General features: G+C 35.8%; 1 protein-coding gene across 2 annotated transcripts in view; it reads left to right on the top strand.

The window, feature by feature from the left end:
* RNF17 (ring finger protein 17) overlaps positions 1 to 22156 on the top strand; it is a 122812-nt gene that overhangs the window by 89127 nt on the left and 11529 nt on the right. For both annotated transcript variants that reach the window (XM_026492936.3, XM_026492935.3), the window contains exons 27-31: positions 8373 to 8492; positions 9410 to 9490; positions 12488 to 12613; positions 14074 to 14130; positions 17538 to 17654. In XM_026492936.3, coding sequence (XP_026348721.2) covers positions 8373 to 8492; positions 9410 to 9490; positions 12488 to 12613; positions 14074 to 14130; positions 17538 to 17654 — 501 coding nt within the window. The remainder of the gene's footprint in view (positions 1 to 8372; positions 8493 to 9409; positions 9491 to 12487; positions 12614 to 14073; positions 14131 to 17537; positions 17655 to 22156) is intronic.

Below are 22156 nucleotides of genomic sequence, written 5' to 3'. Positions count from 1 at the left end.
TCTTGGTGATTTTTTTTGTATACACCAAAAGGAAAGGTAGCCAAAGCAAAAATAAACAATTGGGACTACATCAAACTAAAAAGGTTCTTCACAGCAAAGGAAACCATCAATAAAATGAAAAAGGCAACTTGCCAAATGGGAGAAAATATTTACAAGTCATATATCTGATAAGGTACTAATATTCAAAAAATATAAAGAACCCATACAACATAATAGTAAAAAACAATCTGATTAAAAAATGGAGGATCTGAATAGACATTTTTCCAAAGAAGACATACAGATGACCAGCACATGTGTGAAAATGCTCAAAATCACTAATCTTTAGGGAAATGCAAACCAAAACCACAGTATCACCTCATACTTGTTAGAATGACTTACCAAAAAGATAAATAAGTGTTGGTGAGAATGTGGAGAAAAGGGAAACCTTGTACGCTGTTGTTGGGAATGTAAATTGGTACAGTAACTATGGAAAACACTATGGAGGCTCCTCAAAAAATTAAAATAGAACTATCATATCCAGAAATCCCACTTCTGTGTATTTATCTGAAGGAAATGAAAACACTAACTGAAAAAGATATATGCAACCCTATGTTCATTTCAGCATTATTTACATAGCCAAGATATTGAAAGAACCTAAGTGTCTATTGATGGATGAATGGATAAGGAAAATGGGGTATATATACATTATATATATATATACATACACACACATATATATATGTATATATATGTACATATATATGTGTGTGTGTATGTGTGTGTATACACATACATACGTACAGTCGGAGATTATTCAGTCATAAAAAAAGGAAGGAAATCTTGCCATTTGCTACAACATGAATGGACCTTGAGGTCATTATGTTAGGTGAAATAAGTCAGAGAAAGCCAAATACCGTATGATCTCACTTGTGGAATATAAAAAACAAAATACTATCAATGTAAAAAAATACTAAGTTCATGGATACAGAGAACAGATTGGTGGTTGCCAGAGGTGGAGGGTTGGGAGCATGCAAAATGGGTAAAGGGATCAGCAAGTACAAACTTCCAGCTGTAAAATAAATCATGGGGATGTAAGGTACAGCATGGTACCTATAGTTAGTGATATATATTGTGTATTTGAAAGTTGCCAAGAATAAATCTTAAAGTTTTCCTAACACAAAAAAAATTTATGTAAGGCAATGGATATTAACTAGATTTATCGTGGTGATCATTTCACAGTATATATAAATATCAAGTCATTATGTTGTATACCTGAAACTAATATAATGTTATATATCAGTTAAACCCAAATAAATTTTAATTTTTAAAAAGGAAAAAATCACAAGGCATACCGAAAGGCAAAAAAACACAACTGGAAAGGACAGAGACACATCAGAACAAGACATGACAGTGATGATGGAATTATCAGAATGAGAATGTAAGACAACTAGGATTAATATGCTAAGGCCTCTCATGGATATAGTAGACCATGTGCAAGAACAGTGGACAGTGTAAGCAGAGAGATAAAAACAATAAGGAATGACAGAAAAGTAGAGATCAAAATACGTAAACAAAAATGAATGCATTTCATGGGCTTATTAGCAGACTGGACTCAGATGATATGTATATCAATAGAGACTTATAAATTGAAAAGTAAAGAGAACAAAGACTGAAAAAACAGAACCAAATGCCCAAGGACTGTGGGGCAACTACAAAAGGATATGGGTGATGTATAATGGGAATACCAGTAGGAGAATAAAGAAGTATTTGAACAATTATGACTGAGAATTTCCCCCAAATTAATGTCATTCAACCACAGATCCAGGAGCTAAGAGAATACTAACTAGGATAAATGAAAAACAAAAAAAAACTACACCTGGGCATATCATTTTAAACTATAGAAAATCAAAGTTAAAGGGAAAAAAATCCTGAAATAAGCCAGAGGGAAAAAAGCACCTCACCTGTAGAGGAAAGATAAAAATTACATCCAACTTCTCAGAAAACATACAAAGAAGAAAGTGGATTGAAGCAGAGAAAGACAATTATATGGTTTCTCTCATCTATGGAACATAAGAACTAGGAAGATCGGTAGGAGAAGAAAGGGATAAAGAAAGGGGGGGTAATCAGAAGGGGGAATGAAGCATGAGAGACTATGGACTCTGAGAAACAAACTGAGGCTTCAGAGGGGAGGGGGTGGGGGAATGGGATAGGCTGGTGATGGGTAGTAAGGAGAGCACGTATTGCATGGTGCACTGGGTGTTATACGCAAGTAATGAATCATCGAACTTTACATCAGAAATAAAAAATTAAAATTAAAAAAAATTAAAAGTTAAAAAAAAGAAATATTTGCACTCTTGAGAAAAATACCCCACCAACCTAGAATTCTGTACCCTGTGAAATTATCCTTCAAACTGAATGAGAAACAAAAATTGAACTTGTTGCTAGTAGACCTGCCTTGCAAGAAATATTAAAAGAAATTCTTTAAAGAGAAGGAAAATAATAAAGGTCAGAAACTCAGATCTACATAAAGAGAACCAAAAAAGGAATAGTAAAGATAAAATAAAACTTGTAGCAGGGCTCCTGGATGACTCAGTCAGTTAAGTGTCTGATTCTTGACTTTGGCTCAGGTCATAATCTCAGAGTCATGATATTGAGCCCCACATCAGGCTCCACGCTAATTGTGCAGTGTGCTTAAGATTCTCTCTCTCCTTCTCCCTCTGCCCCTCCCTGCTTGTGCTTGCTCTCTAAAAAAATAAATAAATAATAAAACTTGTAGTTTTCTTATTCTTAATTAATGTAGCATAATAGTTCACAGTAATAACAATATTCAACTACATATGTATATACCATATACATATACCATATGCATACATATATGCATGCTTAAATATAAGTGAAATCAATGACTATGGTACAATGAATGAAAGAGAGTAATTAGGATTGTTTTCTTATTATATGGTACTCATAATACCTGTAAAGTGGTATAATGTTATTTGAAAGTAGACTTGGATTCAGTGTAAATGTTTAATAATAATAATAATTCAGTATTATAGCAGACTGAATGGAAATCACTAAAAAATGCTTTTTATTTTTTTTCCCTGTGGAGAATGCAACTTTCTTTTTTTAAATTTAAATTCAGTTACCGAACATATAATACATCATTAGTTTTGATGTAATGTAATGCTTTTTAAAAAGTATAATTGATATACTTTTTAAAGAAACAGAAACAAAACGAAATAATATAAAATGCTCAGCTTAAACCACAAGAGACAGAAAGACAGTAGAAAACAAAAATAAGAACAAAGAACAAAAGCAACAAATAGAAAATAGTAAGAAGTACGTTGGATTTTTAAAAAATTTTTTATTATGTTATGTTAGTCACCATACAGTACATCCTTAGTTGTTTATGTAGTGTTCCATGATTCATTGTTTACATATAACACCCAGTGCTCCATGCAATATGTGCCCTCCTTAATACCCATCACCGGCCTATCCCAATCCCCCACCCCCTTCCCCTCTGAAGCCCTCAGTTTGTTTCCCAGAGTCCCTCAAAAAGTTAAAAATAGAGCTACCCTATGACCCAGCAATTGCACTACTGGGTATTTACCCCAAAGATACAGACATAGTGAAGAGAAGGGCCATATGCACCCCAATGTTCATAGCAGCATTGTCCACAATAGCGAAATTGTGGAATGAGCCGAGATGCCCTTCAACAGATGAATGGATAAAGAAGATGTGGTCCATATATACAATGGAATATTACTCAGCCATCAGAAAGAGTGATTACCCAACATTTGCAGCAACAAGTACGTTGGATATTAATCCAGCCATATCAATAATTGCTTTGAAGATCAGTGGTTTATATGCACCAATTTACTATATGTTGTCCACAAGAAACACACTTTAAGTATAAGACACATATAGATTAAAAATAAGTGGATAGAGCCATTGCACTACTGGGTGTTTACCCCAAAGATACAGACGTAGTAAAGAGAAGGGCCATATGCACCCCAATGTTCATAGCAGCAATGTCCACAATAGCTAAATCGTGGAAGGAGCCGAGATGCCCTTCAACAGATGACTGGATTAAGAAGTTGTGGTCCATATATACACTGGAATATTACTCAGCTATCAGAAAGAATGAGTTCTCAACATTTGCTGCAACATGGACAGCACTGGAGGAGATAATGCTAAGTGAAATAAGTCAAGCAGAGAAAGACAACTATCATGTGATTTCTCTCATCTATGGAACATAAGAACTAGGATGATCAGTAGGGGAAGAAAGGGATAAAGAAAAGGGGGGGGTAATCAGAAGGGGGAATGAAACATGAGAGACTATGGACTATGAGAAACAAACTGAGGGCCTCAGAGGGGAGGGGGGTGGGGGAATGGGATAGGCTGGTGATGGGTAGTAAGGAGGGCACGTATTGCATGGTGCACTGGGTGTTATACGCAACTAATGAATCATCGAGCCTTACATCGGAAACTGGGGATGTACTGTATGGTGACTAATATAATATAATACAAAATCATTTTAAAAAATTAAATTAAATTTAATTTAATTTAATTTAAAAAAAAATAAGTGGATAGAGGGACACCTGGGTAGCGCAGTCATTAAGCGTCTGCCTTCGGCTCAGGGCGTGATCCCGGCGTTCCGGGATCGAGTCCCACATCGGGCTCCTCGGCTAGGAGCCTGCTTCTTCCTTTCCCACTCCCCCTGCTTGTGTTCCCTCTCTGGCTGGCTGGCTGTCACATAAATAAATAAAAAAAATCTTTAAAAAAAAAATAAGTGGATAGAGAAAAATATTCTATGCCAACACTAATCAAAAGAATGCAGGAGTAGCTATAATAATTTCAGAGTAGTTTTCAAAGCAGGAAAGTTATCAGAGATAAAGAAGGGCATTACAGGGACGCTTGGGTGGCTCAGTCAGTTGAGCGTCTGCTTTCGGCCCAGGTCGTGATCGCAGAGTCCTGGAATCAAGTTCCCGGGCTCTCTGCTCCACAGAGAACTGCTTCTCCCTCTGCCTGCCACTCTCCCTGCTTGTGCTCTCTCTCTTTCTCTGTCTCTTTCTGGCAAATAAATAAAATCTTTAAAAAAATTTTTTAAAAAAAGCATTACATAATGACAAAGGGGTCAATTCTCCAAGAAGATATTAAAATCCTTAATGTGTATGTGCCTAACAACAGAGAGTCAACCTACATCAGGCAAAAATTGATAGAATTACATGGAGAAATAGATGTCCCCAATATCATAGTTGTGGACTTCAACATTCCTCCATCAGAAATGGACAGCTCCAACAAGCAGAAAATCAGTAAGGACATAGTTGAACTCAAAAAGACCATCTATCGACTGGATATAATTGGCATCCCTGGACTAATTCATCAAACAACAGCAGAATACACATTCTTCTCAAGCTCACATGGAACATTTACCAAGATATACCACATTCTGAGCCATAAAACAGACCTTGAGTTTAAAGGGGTAGAAATCAAACAGTGTCTGCTCTCAGACCAGAATGGAATTAAACTAGAAATCAGTAACAGAAGGATAACTGGAAAATCCCAAAATACATAGAGATTTAACAACAAACTTCCAAATAACTCATGGGTCAAGGAGGACATCTCAAGAGAAATTTAAAGATATTTTGAACTAAATGAAAATGAAAACACACTTATCAAAACTTATGAGGGGCACCTGGGGGGGCTCAGTTAAGCATCTGACTCTTGATTTCAGCTCAGGTCATGATCTCAAGGTCATGAGATCAAGCCCTGCATTAGGCTCTGCACTAAGTGTGGAGCCTACTTAAGATTCTCTCTCTGCCCCCCTCAATAAAATAAAATGTCAAAACTTAGAGTTGCACAGAAAGCAGTGTTTAGAGGAAAACTCATAGCATTGAATGCATAGATTACAAAAGATTAAAATTAAAGATTAAAATCAATTTTCCAAGTTTCCACCTTAGATAACTACAAAAAGACAAAATTAAATCCATAATAAGCTGAAAAAAAGAAATAATTTGAGCAGAAATCAATGACATTGAAAACAGGAAATCAAAAAAGAAAATCTGTGAGATTGAAAGTTGTTTCATTGAAAAGATCAATACAATCAATAAGCCTCCAGCCAGGCTAAAGAAAGAGGACACAAATTACTAATATCAGAAAGGAGATATCAACAGATTCTAAGCACATCAAAAGATAATGAAGGAATACTATGAATAGCTCTGTGCCCACAAATTTGATAACCTAGATGAAATGGACAAATTCCTTAAATGACACAATCTGTCAAAACTCACACAAGAAGAAATAGAAAATATGAATAGGCCTATATCTAATCAAGAAATTGAGTCAGTAATTAACAACCGTCTAGAACAAAAACACCTGACACTCATAGGTTCATTGGTGAATTCTACCAAATATTTAAGGAAGATATTTTACCTCTTCTCTATAATCTCTTTCAGGGGATAGAAGCATAGAGAAGACTTCTAATTCATTCTGTGGGGCCAGAATTACTGTAATACCAAAACCAGAAAATGACATTACAGGAAAAGAAAGTTACAGACCAGTGTCTTGGGAATATACATGCAAAATTCATCAATAAAATATTAGTAAACCAAATCCACAATGTATAAAAATAATTATATCATTACCAGATGGAAGTTATCCCAGGTATTCAAGGCTGATTCAATGTTTGAAAATCAGTTAATCTATTACATTAACAGGCTAAAAAGAAAAATCATATGGTCATATCAGTAGATGCAGAAGAAGCATTTGAGAGGATCCAACATCTATTCATGCTAAAAAACTGTAATAGGAATAGAGGGGAACTTCCTCCTTGATAAAGACTACAAAAAACCTACAGCTAACATCATACTTCATGATGAGAACCTCAAGACTTTCCCACTAAGATCAGAAGCAAGGCAATGATGTTCCCTCTTACAACTCCTTTTCAACATCATACTAAAAGTACTAGCTAATGCAGTAAGATAAAAGATAAACAGATGATATGTTTATATAAAAAAATGCAAAAGAATCCACAAAATTCCTGGAACTATAAGCAACTATAGCAAGGTTGCAGGATACAAAGTTAACATACAAAATCTATCACTTTCCTGTAGATCAGCAATGAACATGTAGAATTTGAAATTAAAAATACAATACCATTTATATTAGCAATCCCAAAAACAAAATACTTAGGTATAACTGTAACAGAATATGTAGAAGATCTATATGAGGAAAACTACAAAACTCTGATGAATAAAATCAAAAGGAGCAGAGGGGTATTCTGTGTTCATGAATAGAAAGATTCAATATTGTCAAAATGTCAGTTCTTCCCAACTTGATCTATAGATTCAGTGCAATCCCAATCAAAATCCCAGGAGGTTATTTTGTGAATATCAACAAATCGATTTTAAAGTTTATATGGAGAGGCAAAAGACCCAGAGGAGCCAACAGAATATTGAAGGAAAAGAACAAAGTCAGAGGACTGATGCTACCTGACTTCCAGACTCACTATAAAGTTATAGTAATTGAGACATTGTCGCATTATGAACAAGTGGATCAGTGGAATAGAATGGAGAGCCTAGAACAGACCCATGTAAATGTAGTCAACTGATCTTTGACAAAGGAGCAAAGGCAATACAACTAAGCAAAGATGGTCTTTTCAACAAATGCTGCTGGAACAAGTGGACATCCACATGCAAAAAAATGGATCTAGAATTTTACACCCTTCACAAAAATTAACTCAAAATGGATCACAAACCTAAATGTAAAACACAAAACTGTAGAATCCTAAAAGAGACCAGAGAAAACCTCAGTGACCTTGGGTATGGTATGACTTTTTAGATATAGCACCAAAGACATGACCCATGAAAGAAATAAGGGATAAGCTGGACTTCATTTAAATTAAAAACTTCCGCTCTGTGAAAGCCAGCATCAAAAGAATGAGAAGACAAGCCACACGCTGGGAGAAAATATTTGCAAAAGATACATCTGGTAAAGGACTATTATCCAAAATGTACAAAAAACTCCTAAAATTTAACAAAAAAACCCAATATATTCCTTTATTAAATGTAAATCAGTGCTAAAATACTTAGAAAAACAAAACAAAATTTAATTGTCTTCAAAAAGAAATTCTTAAGGAATTTATAAATCTAATAAGACTCCATTTTAAAAAAAAAGCTTTGGTTTATGTGTAAAGAAACTTCTGACAATGAAATTTAATACACAATGGGATGAGGAAATTCTGTGTTTCTTTTTCCTGGAGATTTTTCAAATCCAGATTCAGATATTTTTCTAAGATATCTGTTTGGTTGTTTTTTTTAATACCGAAGAGTCCCTTCTGGCCCCTAGTTTTTAATAGTAAATTTAAATTATAAATTTTATCTGTCCTGTTGCAGGTACAATATTTAGATCATGGATTCACCGAGAAGATTCCACAGTGTCATCTTTACCCTATTTTACTATACCCTGATACACCCCAGTTTTGTATTCCATGTCAGCTCTATAATACCAAACCTGTGAGTAAAGTGTAATTTGTGGAATGATTAATTTTAAATATTGTCTTTTTTATTAACAGTAATTTTCTAGAAATTAGAATATAAGATGATATCCCTTTTAGTTGCAGCAAAAATAATAAAATACGTAGAAATAAGTTTAATAAGACAGCTGAAGAGCCTTTTTGAAGAACACTCCAAAATGATGCTGAAGGATATAAAAAATCATCTGAATAAGGAGACCTAATATCTTCATAGATGGGAAAGTGTAAGATTGTTAAAGTTTAGTGAGTTCTTCATCAAATAAAATCATAACAGTTTCGAAGCTGAAAATCAGATAAAGGAACGGCATATTAATTATCTCTTGCTGCATAACACATTAAGCTAAAACTTACTTTCCCTCATACAATTTCTGTGGCTAAGGACCCCTAGTGATGCTGCAATGAATATGTCCACCAGAGGTTCAGGCATCTAAGGTTTCACCGGGATACAGGATCCACCTCCAAAGAGCTTTCATATGGCGTTGGCAGGTTGAGGCTCCTCAGTGGCTTTTGGCAGAAGGCCCCAATTCTTTCCCATGTCAACCTCTTAACATAAAAACACAGCAATCACTGCTCCTTAGTAAATACATATTATAGGCATTAGACGAGTACCAAAGTGGCATATTGGTGTTTTAAAAAAAAGTTTTGTGACGCTTTGTTTTTAATGTAGGTTTATATTTTTAAAGCATAAAATGCTTCAAGAGAGAACTATAGGGGAAGCTCAGGCAAATTATTAGTTTCTTCAGATTATTTTTACCATATACCCATGATATTCTCTTAAAACTGCTTGTATATTTTATACTGTTATCTACTGTTAACCTGTTTATGGCTGCTTCATCTACCTTCTCTGTCATATTTTTTGAAAGTGTGAAATAATCTGAGTTTATTAATCCCAAATAGGTTGGGAATGTCTGGCAACCAGATGCAATAGAGCTCCTTCAGGAACTGCTTTCAAAGAGAGAGGTGGAAATTCACATTATGGTAATGTATATTTAAAGCATATCTTGTTGATTTAAATTATTTGCTATAGGGGCGCCTGGGTAGCGCAGTCGTTAAGCGTCTGCCTTCGGCCCAGGGTGTGATCCCAGCATTCCGGGATCGAGTCCCACATCGGGCTTCTCCGCTGGGAGCCTGCTTCTTCCTCTCCCACTCCCCTGCTGTGTTCCCTCTCTCACTGGCTGTCTCTCTCTGTCAAATAAATAAATAAAATCTTTTAAAAAAATTATTTGCTATAAAGTGTTGTAGGTAACATAATTTGAGGTATATTTTTATGACGAGCCATGTTCCTTTGTGAATATAACTTATTAATATGGAAAAGTTACCACTTTGGTTTCTAGGCTTATTTTAAATAAACCTAATTTTCAGCAAGTTCCTGAGAACTTTCATAAGTACTAAAGGCAGTAATCTGAAAGACTCTTTATCAGCAACAGGGAGCAGCATCAAAGAACTGGAGTTGTTTATAAACACATGCAGTAGTTTTCAGGATGTTACCATGTATGTAGCACTGTGTTAAGTGCAGGTAATCCCTGTCTTCAAATAACTTAACTAGTTAGTGAAACAACTAGATACAGGACATAAACCTAAAAATTCCATACTACAAAGTAACATGCCAAGAGCCAAGTGGAAAAAAGAGTACATGTAATAGGAATTTAGAGACGGTAAATGAGGTAGTCCTTAAAGAAAAGATGGAAAATTTCTCCTGACCAGGGAAATGGAATGCACAGGTAAGCATAGAGAGACAGAACTGGGCATGACACATTTAGGAAATAGTGTAACTGTTTGGCTAGAATAATAGAGGTTTTATGAGGAAAAATAATGGTGAATAGGATTTAAGAGGTAAAAGTCAATCAGTGGAGCCCCATTGGAGGATTCTGAGCAGTGAGGTAATAAGATTAATCTGCAGCTATGTTCAAGGATTCCAGTAGAGGGTACAAAAACTGTAAGGAAAGTATTTCTGTGTGAAAGATGTAATTATAGGATGATAAAGACTTAACAAGAGCCACAGACCCACTTATGTAAAACAGTAGAGAAGCTTTATCGTTGCTGATGTTAGTACCAAGAGCCGCTCTCTGGTTACTTCTAGCCCCTATGGAAGGTCATCGCAGTGAGGTAGAGATTGAAATTTTTTAGTTTATCAAGGTAGCTTTCTTTGCTGCTTAGCTCAACACAGGAAAGTAATTTGTAGTATGCCCAAGGCTGCTTAAATTGTCAGAAACCATGAATGTGCATGCCCTGCAGCCCTTATGGCCATATCAGAACTTACCCAGACTTGCTCCTGTGTTTTTATATACTACTAAGAAATACCGAGTACCTCTTGGAGCTGAGCTCTGTTCTTAGCCTGGAGGTACAACAATGAACTGAAGAGCCAAATTTCTGCCTTCATGGAGCTTCCATTTTAGTGGTGGGAAACAAAATTTAAAAACATAAAATATAAGGTATCATTAGATTGTGGTAAGTGCTAGGAAGAAAATAAGGAAGGCTGATGGGGAGGGTGGGGCAGGGGAGAAGGTAACATTTTAAATACAGTGGTCAGGGAAGACCTCACTGCATAAAAGGAGATAGGAGTAAAGACTTTAAAATGCAAGAGGACACACCATGGAGCTCTCCGGAAAACAGTGCAGAGAGCTCCAAGGCAGGAGCATGCCTGGAGTGTTCAAGGACTGACAGAGAAGCCACTGGGGCTGGAGCAGAAGGAGCACAACAGAGAAGAGCTGGAGATGGGGGGAGATTTGTGAAAGTTTCAGCTCTCAAGCTGACATGGGCAGCCACTTGAGGACTTGAGCAAGGGAGTGACATGACCTACCCCTACATCCTAGTATTTCCACTCTGCTACACTGAGAAAAGCTGGAGAGTAGAAAAGATAAGGAGCAGGGAGATCTGCTAGAAGACAATTACAGTACCTCAGTAGAGTCGGTAGGCCTAAGGTGGTACCAAGTATAAACAATGAGAAATGATCAGTTTATCAGCTATGTATATGTTCAGTTCCTAATAACTGTTAAGTGGAATTAAGAATTTTAAAGCTATTATTGTAACTTCTTCTAAACAGTCATGAATTTCTTCTGATTACTGGCATTTCTGGATTTTTTTTAAATTTTTTATTATGTTATGTTAGTCACCATACAGTACATCATTAGTTTTTGATGTAGTGTTCCATGATTCATTGTTTGTGTATAACACCCAATGCTCCATGCAATACGTGCCCTCCTTAATACCCATCACCGGCCTATCCCAGTCCCCCACCCCCCCCCCCGAAGCCCTCAGTTTGTTTCCCAGAGTCCATAGTCTCTCGTAGTTCGTTCCCCCTTCTGTTTACCCCTCCTTCATTCTTCCCTTCCTTCGCCTACAGATCTCCCTGCTATTTCTTATGTTCCATAAATGAGTGAAACCATATGATAATTGTCTTTCTCTGCTTGACTTATTTCACTTCGCATAATCTCCTCCAGTCCCGTCCATGTTGCTGTAAATGTTGGGTAATCATCCTTTCTGATGGCTGAGTAATATTCCATTGTATATATGGACCACATCTTCTTTATCCATTCGTCTGTTGAAGGGCATCTCGGCTCCTTCCAGAGTTTAGCTATTATGGACAATGCTGCTATGAACATTGGGATTCATATGCCATTTCTGGATTTTTAACAAAACTTCATTTCTTTATCTCTGGACATAAATTTTCTTTCTCCTTCTACTTAGTATAACTTATTAGTATCATCTAAAGATGATATAATTTTTTAGTAAATAACTAGAAAACTCTCTATCTTACGGACATGTGAGTATATTTTACAGAAACCATGGTAGTAAAATTACTGTTTTATAGCCTGCCAAAATACCAGGAAGAAAATTTTATGAAATGAGCCACTAGTCAAACTGGTAATACTGTGGTCATCAGAAATCTAATTTCATATTTGCCCACTCTAAAATTTTAATCTTCAAACAGACTTTATTTTTATAGTAATAATCTTGTTTATTGAATTTAAATAGGAATTACCTGAAAACCCATGGGAGAAATTATCTATTCATCTTTATTTTGATGGAATGTCACTTTCTTATTTTATGGCATACCATAAATATTGTACTTTTGAGCATTCTGAAGAGATATTCAGAGAAGTAAGTGAGCTATTTTTCTATAAAAAATCTAAACTATAGAAAAACAAATCTGAATAAAATGTCATTTTGCCTTATACTTCAAGTCTTCAGTACAGTTCTATGTGTCTGATATGTTAAGAGAGTATAGAGAATCACAAATTATTTGTTGAGAAAGCAATACACTATATCATGCTTTATATATGCCCTAAAAAAGACTCTAATTACACTAAGATTCAATTAATGTTTCCCTGTCTTTAAACTTAGTGAAAAGGCCATATATCATCCAATGTTGTTTGAATATAGAAATGTAAATTATAAAATGCTAATAGAATTCACTGCCATAAAAGGATTCTCTCAGCAGATAAAATTTTGTTTTCCTTTTATTTGACCTTATAACATTTCCTCCATTTTGCCTTCTTACAGGAAACTCAGAGCCAGACTTTAAGCTTAGCTTCAGTAAATAGCCCTCTCCAGTTTCCCAGTGCTTCTGTTTTTTAATATTTTAAAAAATATAATTAGCCTGTTATAGTTTTCACATTGCAAGATGCCATAAATACTTAATGGAAATAGGGAGTTCATCATAAATAATAACATTAACATTTTATATAGCAAGATATTTTTATTTCTAGACTTACAGTTCACTTGTTAGATTTTTAAATATTCCCTTTCATAACAGTACACAACTAAACATTGAATGTTCAGTTCAATATAGAAAACGACTTTCTTCTCTCACGTAGAAACTGTGATATTACTTTGTACATGTAATTTTCACTGCCAGTTTTTTCTTATGAGCAGAAGGGTGTGTGTGGTCTGTGTGGGTGTGCATGTGTGTATGTACCCATGTGTTTGTATAAAAGGTATACCATCTGTTAAACTGGTTTTATAAAGATTACTAAGTCCCTCCCTTCCAGTTATACTCTGTAGTTTGAACATTTTTTTTTAAATGTAAGAACTCCTACTTTGTCATAATAAACTGCAGTTTGTCCTTGAACAACACAGGTTTAAACTGCTTGGGTCCACTTACATGTAGATTTTTTACAGGACTGTAAATGTATTTTCTCTTCCTTAGGATTTTCTTAACATTTTCTTTTCTCTAGCTTACTTTATTGTAAGAATACAGTATATAATACATATTACCTACAGAACGTGTTAACTGTTTTTGTTATTGGTAGGTCAACAGTAGGCTATTAGTAATTAATTTTTAGGAAGTCAAAAGTTATTATGTGGATTTTCACCCCTAACCCTCATGCTGTTCAAAGGTTAACTGTAATTACTATTGACATGTGTTTAACGTAATTTTGAAGATTCTTATTATTGCACTATTAAGATTACTCAGAACATTAGATTTTCCCATAGTTAACACAAAATGAATGCCAACAAGGATATGCACCCAGTTTTTGTGGGGATGAAATATAAAAATGCCTTAAAAATATTATATAGTTGAAGATGGTTTATTTATTAACAATACTATATTATTTCAGAAACTAACAGATTACAATAAAAAGTACGAGGATGAAAGATGGGAAATAAGATTTGAGGTAAGTTTCAATCCAAATATTTTGGAAACTTTGGACACTTCATCAGTACAAAGGATCTAATATAAGATCAGGAAGTAAGCATTTTCTTTTATAATGGCTTTAGTGAGATATAATTTATGTACTATAAAATTTGCCTTTTTAAAGTATACAATACAGTGGTTTTTAGTATATTCAGAATTGTGCAATCATCACAGCTATTTAATTCCACAACATTTCATCATCCCAAAAAGAAGCCCCATACCAACAGGAGTCATTTCCCATTTTTCCCTTTTCCAGTGTCCTGGAAACTACTAATCTTCTGTCTCTCTGGATATGCTGATTTTGGGACAATTTATATAAAGAGAGTCATATAATACATAGCCCTTTGTAACTGGCTTCTTTGACTGGAATAACATTTTCAAGTTTCATTCATTTTGGAGTATAGTATGTATCCTTCTTATTGCTAAATAATATTCCAGTGTATGGATATACCACATTTTATTTATGCATTCATCTGTTGATGGACAGTTGGGTTTTTGCCTTTTTGCAATTGTGAATAAAGCTGTGACCATTTGCATACAAGTTTTTATGTAGACATCTGTTTTCCCTTCTCATTTGGTATGGACCTAATTCCTACTAGTGGAATTGCTGAGTCACATGGTGACTACAAGACTGTTTTCCAAAAGGGATGCACCATTTTACTTTTATACTAGGAATGTACAAGGTTCCATTTTTTTCCCATATCCTTATCAACACTTGTTATCTGACTTTTTTCCCAGCCAACCTAGGGTAGGTATAAAGTGGTATCTCATTGTGGTTTTGATTTGCTTTTCTCTCATGACTGATGATGGTGAGCATCTTTTCATATGCTCTTTGGCCATTTATATATTTCCTTTGAAGAAATCTCTGGTCAAATACTTGGCCCAGGATTTGACACCATAAGTAAAGCCAACAGAAACAAAATTTAACAAGTGGGGCTACCTCAAACCAAGAAGCTTCTGCACAACAAAGGAAAGCATCAGCAAAATAAAAAGGTAGCCTACAGATGGGAGGAAACATTTTCAAATCATGTATCTGATAAGGCATTAATATCCAAAATATATAAAGAACTTATACAACTCAATAGTAAAAAATAACCTGTTTAAAAAGTGGGCAGAGGAATTAAATAGACATTTTTTCAGAGAAGACATACAGATAGACAACAGGTACATGAAAAGGTACTCAACATCATTAATCATCAGGGAAAGGCAAATTAAAACCACAGTGTGGTATCACCTCGGATATATTAGAACGACCATAATCAAAAAGACAAGAGATAAGGGAACCATTGTGCACCAGTAATGGGAATGTAAATTGGTACAAGCATTACGGAAAACAGTATGGAGGTTCCTCAAAAAATTAAAAATAGAATTATCATTCTCAATTTCACTTCTAGGTATATATCCAAAGGAAACAAAATCATGATCTTGAAGAAATAACTGCACCCCTATGTCCATTGCAGCATTATTTACAATAGCAAGACATGGAAACAACTTAAGTGTCCATCAGTGGATGAATGGATAAAGATGTAAGGTGTGTGTGTATGTTATACACACAGTATATCTTTACACAGTGAAATAATATTCTATTCAGCCATAAAAAGGAAATCCTGCCATTTGTGACAACATGGATGGACCTTGAAGGCATTATGCAAAGTGAAATAAGTCAAATACTATATGATCTCACTAATATGTGGGATCTTAAAAAAATTGAACTCAGATACAGAGAACAGATTGGTGGTTGCCAGGGATGGAGGGTGGGGGAAATGGATGAAAGCAATCAAAAGATACAAACTTCCAGTTATAAATAAGTCCTGGGGATGTAATGTACAACATGATGACTATAGTTAACACTGTATTGTATATTTGAAAGTTGCTAAAAAAGTAGATCTTAAATGTTTTCATCAGAAAAAAATGTTTTGTAACTATTATGAGGTGACCGATGTTAACTAAACTTGTTGTGGCGGTCATATACATATACTAAATCATTATGTTGTGTACCTTACACTAATACAATGTTATGTGTCCGTTATATCTCAATAAAACCAGAAAAAATAGAAAATAGAAGTAGAAAAGAATGAAAAAAATCCTTTGCCCGTTTTTAGTTGGGTTGATTTTGTTGAATTGTAAGAGTTCTTTATATATTCTGTATACAAGTCCCTTATCAGATACATGATTTGTAGATATTTCCTCCCATTCTGTGAGTTGTCTTTTCACTTTGTTAACGGTATCCTTTAAAGAACCAACGTTTTGGGTTTTGTTTTTTTTTAAGATTTTATTTATTTGAGAGAGGGAGAGAGAGCACAAGTGGGGCGGAGGGGCAAAGGGAGAGGGAGAAGTGGACTCCCTGCTGAGCAGGGGCTCCGTTCCAGATCCCTGAGATCATGACCTGAGCCAAAAGCAGACACTTAACCAAGCAGACACTGAGCCACCCAGGTGCCCCTAAAGCACCAAAGTTTTTAATCTTGGCGAAGTCTAGTATATATGCTTTTTTTTTTTTTTGCATTTGTGCTTTTTGGTGCAGCAAGTAAGAGTTTTAATGAAAGCTCTAGTTATTTATAAGTAGAAGTTTATTCCTGTAATTATAAAAATAACAAATGTAAAGTGCTTTGTAGCAAATCAGTAATACAACAGTGGGTAGTCACTTTTTGCTGATCAACCACTAAGTGGTTCGGATAGGTTTTGTTCTGTTTTGCCACCAGTTTGGAAATGTAAATAGTAATAAATTAATCTAATTTGAATGTGATTATTTTACTTTTTATGATAATTACCATATTTAAGAATCTTTTAAAACTTTCTTAAATACCACCCACATTTTTATATTTTTGCTTTTAACAACTGCTGACTGCCAGATTCCTCTTGGGAATCACATAACTTTTTATCATTTGTTATTTTTTTGGAGTTTAAAGAGCACACTTTTTTTGATGATTTTAACTTAAATCTTCTATTGGCATTTCATGTATTAGTTTTTACTATAAAATATGTACTTATTCTAAAAATAAATGGAATACTATAGAAATGTGAATAGAAAAACATCCCGCTTTCTATACCTCAAATATCCCAGTCCCACTAAGCAGTGGCAGTTACTGTTAATTGTTCGTTAGCCATTCTTCTAGAGTTTTATGTGTGTATATATATATATAAATATGTATACATAAGTAGATATTTATATGAGTGTTTTAACGCAAACTTTCTTTAATTGGGGGAACAGAAGAGTGTTAAAGATCTTCACTCGCATTTTGGTCCTACTAAAACAAAATCATTTTGTGGTATTATCTAAGAGAGCTTGATTTCTACTAATTGAAAATAAATTGGCAGTGTAATGAATTTTAATGTATTGGATATCTGTAATCATCATTCTGAAATTTGAATTTATTTGTGGTGCTTTAGGAATTGCTTTTGTCTGAAACAGAGACTCCTATTTTACCACCATATTTGCCTTCATCTCTGCCTCCCCCAGAAGAACTCTATGCTGTTCAAGTTAAGCACGTTGTCTCACCTAATGAAGTACGTAATCTAAATGATTAATTGTTGGTTAAAAATATAACAGGAAATCTTGGTTTTAAACTCTAGGATTGACTCTTTATGCTTCCATCCTCCTTTTTTTTCAAACTTTATTTAAATTCTAATTAGTTAACATATAGTGTAATATTGGTTTTGGGAATGGAATTTAGTGATCACTTAGATATAACACCCAGTGTTCATTATAACAAGTGCCCTCCTTAATACCCATCACCCATTTATCCCATCCCCTGCCCACTTCCCGTCAGTTTGTTCCCATTGAGAGTCTCTTACTGTTTGCTTCCCTCACTCATTTTTTTCCCCTTCCCCTATGTTCATCTGCTTGGTTTCTCAAATTCCACATATGAGTGAAATCATATGATACTTGTCTTTCTCTGACTGACTTATTTCACTTAGGATAATACACTCTAGCTCTGTCCACATCATTGCAAATGGCAATATTTCATTCTTTTTGATGAGTGATAATATTCCATTGTAAATAATTACCACATCTTCTTTATCCATTCATCAGTCGATGGACATTTGGGCTCTCTCCATAGTTTGGCTATTGTTGATAATGCTGCTAAAACATCAGAGTGCATGTACCCCTTCAAATCTGTATTTTTGTATCCTTTGGGTAAATACTTAATAGTGCAATTGCTGGATCCTGAGGTAGTTCTACTTCTCACTTTTTGAGGAACCTCCATACTGTTTCCAGAGTGGCTGCACCAGTTTTCATTCCCACCAACAGGATAAGAGGTTCCCCTTTCTCTGCATTCTCACCAACATCTCTTGTTTCCTGTGTTAATTTTAGCCATTCTGACAGGTGTGAGGTGATATCTCATTGTGGTTTTGATTTGTATTTCCCTGATGATGAGTGACGTTGAGCATGTATTCATGTGCCTGTTAGCCATCTGGATGTCTTCTTTGGAAAAATGCCTGTTAATGTCTCTGCCCACTTCTTAACTGGATTATTTGTTTTTTGGGTGTTGACTTTGATAAGTTCTTTATAGATTTTGGATACTAACCCTTCATCAGATGTTATTTGCAAATACCTTCCCCCATTTTGCAGGCTGCCTTTTAGGTTTGTTGATCATTTCCTTCACTGTGCAGAAGCTTTTTATCTTGATGAAGTCCCAGTAGTTCATTTTTGCTTCTGTTTCCTTGCCACCAGAGATGTGTCTGATAAGAATTTGCTGTGGCCAAAGTCAAAGAGGTTGCTGCCTATGTAGTCCTCTAAGATTTTGATGGCTTCCTGTCTCACATTAGGCCTTTTGTCCATTTTGAATTTATTCTTGTGTATGGTGTAAGAAAGTGGTCCATTTTCGTTCTTCTGCATGTGGCTGTCCAGTTTTTCCAATACCACTGTTGAAGAGACTGTCATCTTTCCATTGGTATTATTTCTTGCTTTGTCAAAGATTAGTTGACCGTACAGTTGTGGGTCCACTTCTGGGTTTTCTGTTCTGTTCCATTGATCTACGTGTCTGTTTTTGTGCCAGTACCATGCTGTCTTGATGACTACAGCTTTGTAATAGAGCTTGAAGTCCGGAATCATGATACCTCAGGCTTTGCTTTTCTTTTTCAGGGTTGCTTTGCTAATGGGGATCTTTTGTGGTTCCATACAATTTTTAGGATTATTTGTTCTAGCTCTGAAAAATGCTGGTGGTATTTTGCATTGAATGTGTAGATTGCTTTGGGTAGTATAGACATTTTAATGATATTTGTTCTTCCAGTCCATGAGCATGGAAAGTTTTTCCATTTCTTTGTGTCATCTTCAATTTCTTCCATAAGTGTTCTACAGTTTTCAAAGTACAGATCATTTACTACTTTGGTTAGGTTTACTCCTAGGTATCTTATGGATTTTGGTGCAGTTGTAAATGGGATCAATTCCTTGATTTCTTTTTTTGCTGTTTCATTATTGGTGTATGGAAATGCAACAGATTTCTGTACATTGATTTTATATCCTGCAACTTTGCTGAATTCATATATTAGTTTTGGCAAATTTTTGGTGGAGTCTTTCAGGTTTTCTACATAGAGTATCATGTCGTCTGTAAATTGTGAAAGTTTGACTACTTCTTTGCCAATTTGGATGCCTTTTATTTCGTTCTTTTTTTAATAAATTTTATTTATTTATTTATTTATTTATTTATTTATTTATTTGAGAGAGCAGAGTGAAAGAGGGAGCATGAGCAGAGGGAAGGGGCAGAAAGAGGGAGAAACAGACTCCCCCCTGAGCAGGGAACAGGACGTGGGGCTTGATCCCCGGACCCTGGGGTCATGACCTGAGCTGAAGACAGATGCTTAACGGATGCATCTGGGTGGTGCTTCTGGATGCGTTTTATTTGTTTTTGTTGTCTGATTGCTGAGGCTAAGACTTTCAGTACTATGTTAAATAGTAATGGTGAGAGTGGACTTCCCTGTCTTGTTCCTGACAGTAGAGGAAAAGCTCTCAGTTTTTCCCCATTGAGGATGATATTAGCTGTGGATCTTTTGTATATGGCCGTTATGATGTTGAGGTACGTTCCACCTAACCTTACTTTGTTGAGGGTTTTAATCAAGAAAAGATGCTATATTTTGTCAAATGCTTTTGCCGCATCAATTGAGAGGATCATATGGTTCTTACCCTTTCTTTTATGTGGTGTATCACATTGATTGATTTGCGAATACTGAACCACCACTGTAGCCCAGGAATAAATCCCACTTGATCATGGTGAATAATTCTTTTAATGAACTGTTGGATTCATCATTCTGATGTTCTGTGTCTTTTGATTGGAGCATTTAGTCCATTTATATCCAGTGATGATTGATATGAATTTAGTGCCATTGTGTTACCTGTAAAGTTGGTATTTCTGGTGATGTTTTCTTTCCTCTCTATTCTTTGTTGCTTTTGGTCCTTTTTTTCCACTCAAAGAGACCCTTTAATATTCTTGCAGGGCTGGTTTAGTGGTCATGAACTCCTCGTTTTTTCCCGGGAAACTCTTTATCTCTCCTTCTATTTGGAATAACAGAGAGCCTTGCTGGACTTGGCTGCGTATTTTTCCCATTTGGCATGTTGACTATATCCTGTCATTGTCTTCTGGCCTACCAAGTTTCTGTGGACAGATTTACTGCAAACCTCATCCATCTTCCCCTGTAGATTAAGAACTTTTTTCCCCTTGCTGCTTTCTGGATTCTTTCCTTGTCTGTTTATTTTGTGAATTTGACTATGATCTGTCTTGGTGATGGCAGGCTTTTGTTGAATTTAATGAAAGTTCTCCGTGCTTCTTGGATTTCACTGTCTGTTTCCTTCCCAGCTTAGGGAAGTTTTCAGCTATAATTCGCTCAAATACACCTTCTGCCCCCTTTTCCCTCTCTTCCTCGGGGACTGCTATGATATGAATGTTATTAAGCTTTAAGGAGTCACTGAGTTCCCTAAGTCTATATTTGTGATCCAGTACTTTTCTTTCCCTCTTCTTTTCAGCTTCATTATTTTCCATAATTTTATCTTCTATATCACTGATTTGTTCCTCTGCTTCGTCCATCCTTATTGTCAGGTCATCCTCATTTTAAATTTTGTCCTGACTAGTTTTTAGTTCTTTTATCTCTACAGTAGGAATTTTCTAGTGTCTTCTGTGCATTTTTCAAGCCCAGCTACTATCCTTATAATTGTTTTAAATTCTGTTTCACACAGCTTACTTATATTTGTATTGATTAAATCCCTGGCTGGTAGTTCTTCCTGTTCTTTCTTTTGGGGTGAATCCCTCCATCTTGTCATTTTGTCTAGATTACTGTGTTTTTGTATGATTGTTTGAAAGCCTGTCATATTCCTGCTTCTGAGAGTAATGGCTATATTAAAAAGAGGTCCAAAAAAAAAAAAAAGCGGGGGGATCCTATATCACTCTGTTGTGTTTTGATGCTCCTACCCTTGGGTCAGTCCTCTGCAGAGTTTCTCCTTGCCTGCAATGGGGGTTTGGACCTTGTCCACTGTGTGGCAAGTTTTAACTAGGTGTGTCTTGGTCTGCTTGTTAAACTAGATCAAAAAAAAAAAAAAAAAAAGAAGAAGAAGAAGCAGCAGCAGCTAGATCCTATTTCACCTAGAACTGAAGCTTTGCAGCACTCTATGAGACCTGGTGCATGTGAGGGGTTTGTGCTGGTTTTCTAGGGAAGGGGCCAGGTACGCTGATTCTCAGGCTGACTTGCCCTAGTGGAGATGCACCTGCAGGGCACAGGGGAGCAGGACTTGGTGGTCTCCACTGGGGCGGGGGGGGGGGGTGCTGTGTTACTCACTGAAGTTAGTCAGTGCTGATGGAGGGGGGCACCCTGCTCTCTCATCCCTAGAGTGGGGAGTTCAAGCCTGCCACTCTTCTGGAAGCCCTCACAGAAGAGCAAACAATCACCCTTCTTGTACCCCTGGCTTCTCTTAGATCCCTGCCTTCACCCTGTGTCTGAGCTATCTGCCTGCCAGGTGGCACAGTACTCCTATGTTTTATCTCAGGCATGTGGCTGGGTTTCAGAATTCTAAATTTTAC

Source organism: Ursus arctos, unplaced genomic scaffold (genome assembly GCF_023065955.2).
Source record: "Ursus arctos isolate Adak ecotype North America unplaced genomic scaffold, UrsArc2.0 scaffold_10, whole genome shotgun sequence".
NCBI classification, from domain to species: Eukaryota; Metazoa; Chordata; class Mammalia; order Carnivora; family Ursidae; genus Ursus; species Ursus arctos.
Note: the sequence above shows the minus strand (reverse complement) of the source record. Positions and strands in the feature narration are given on the sequence as shown.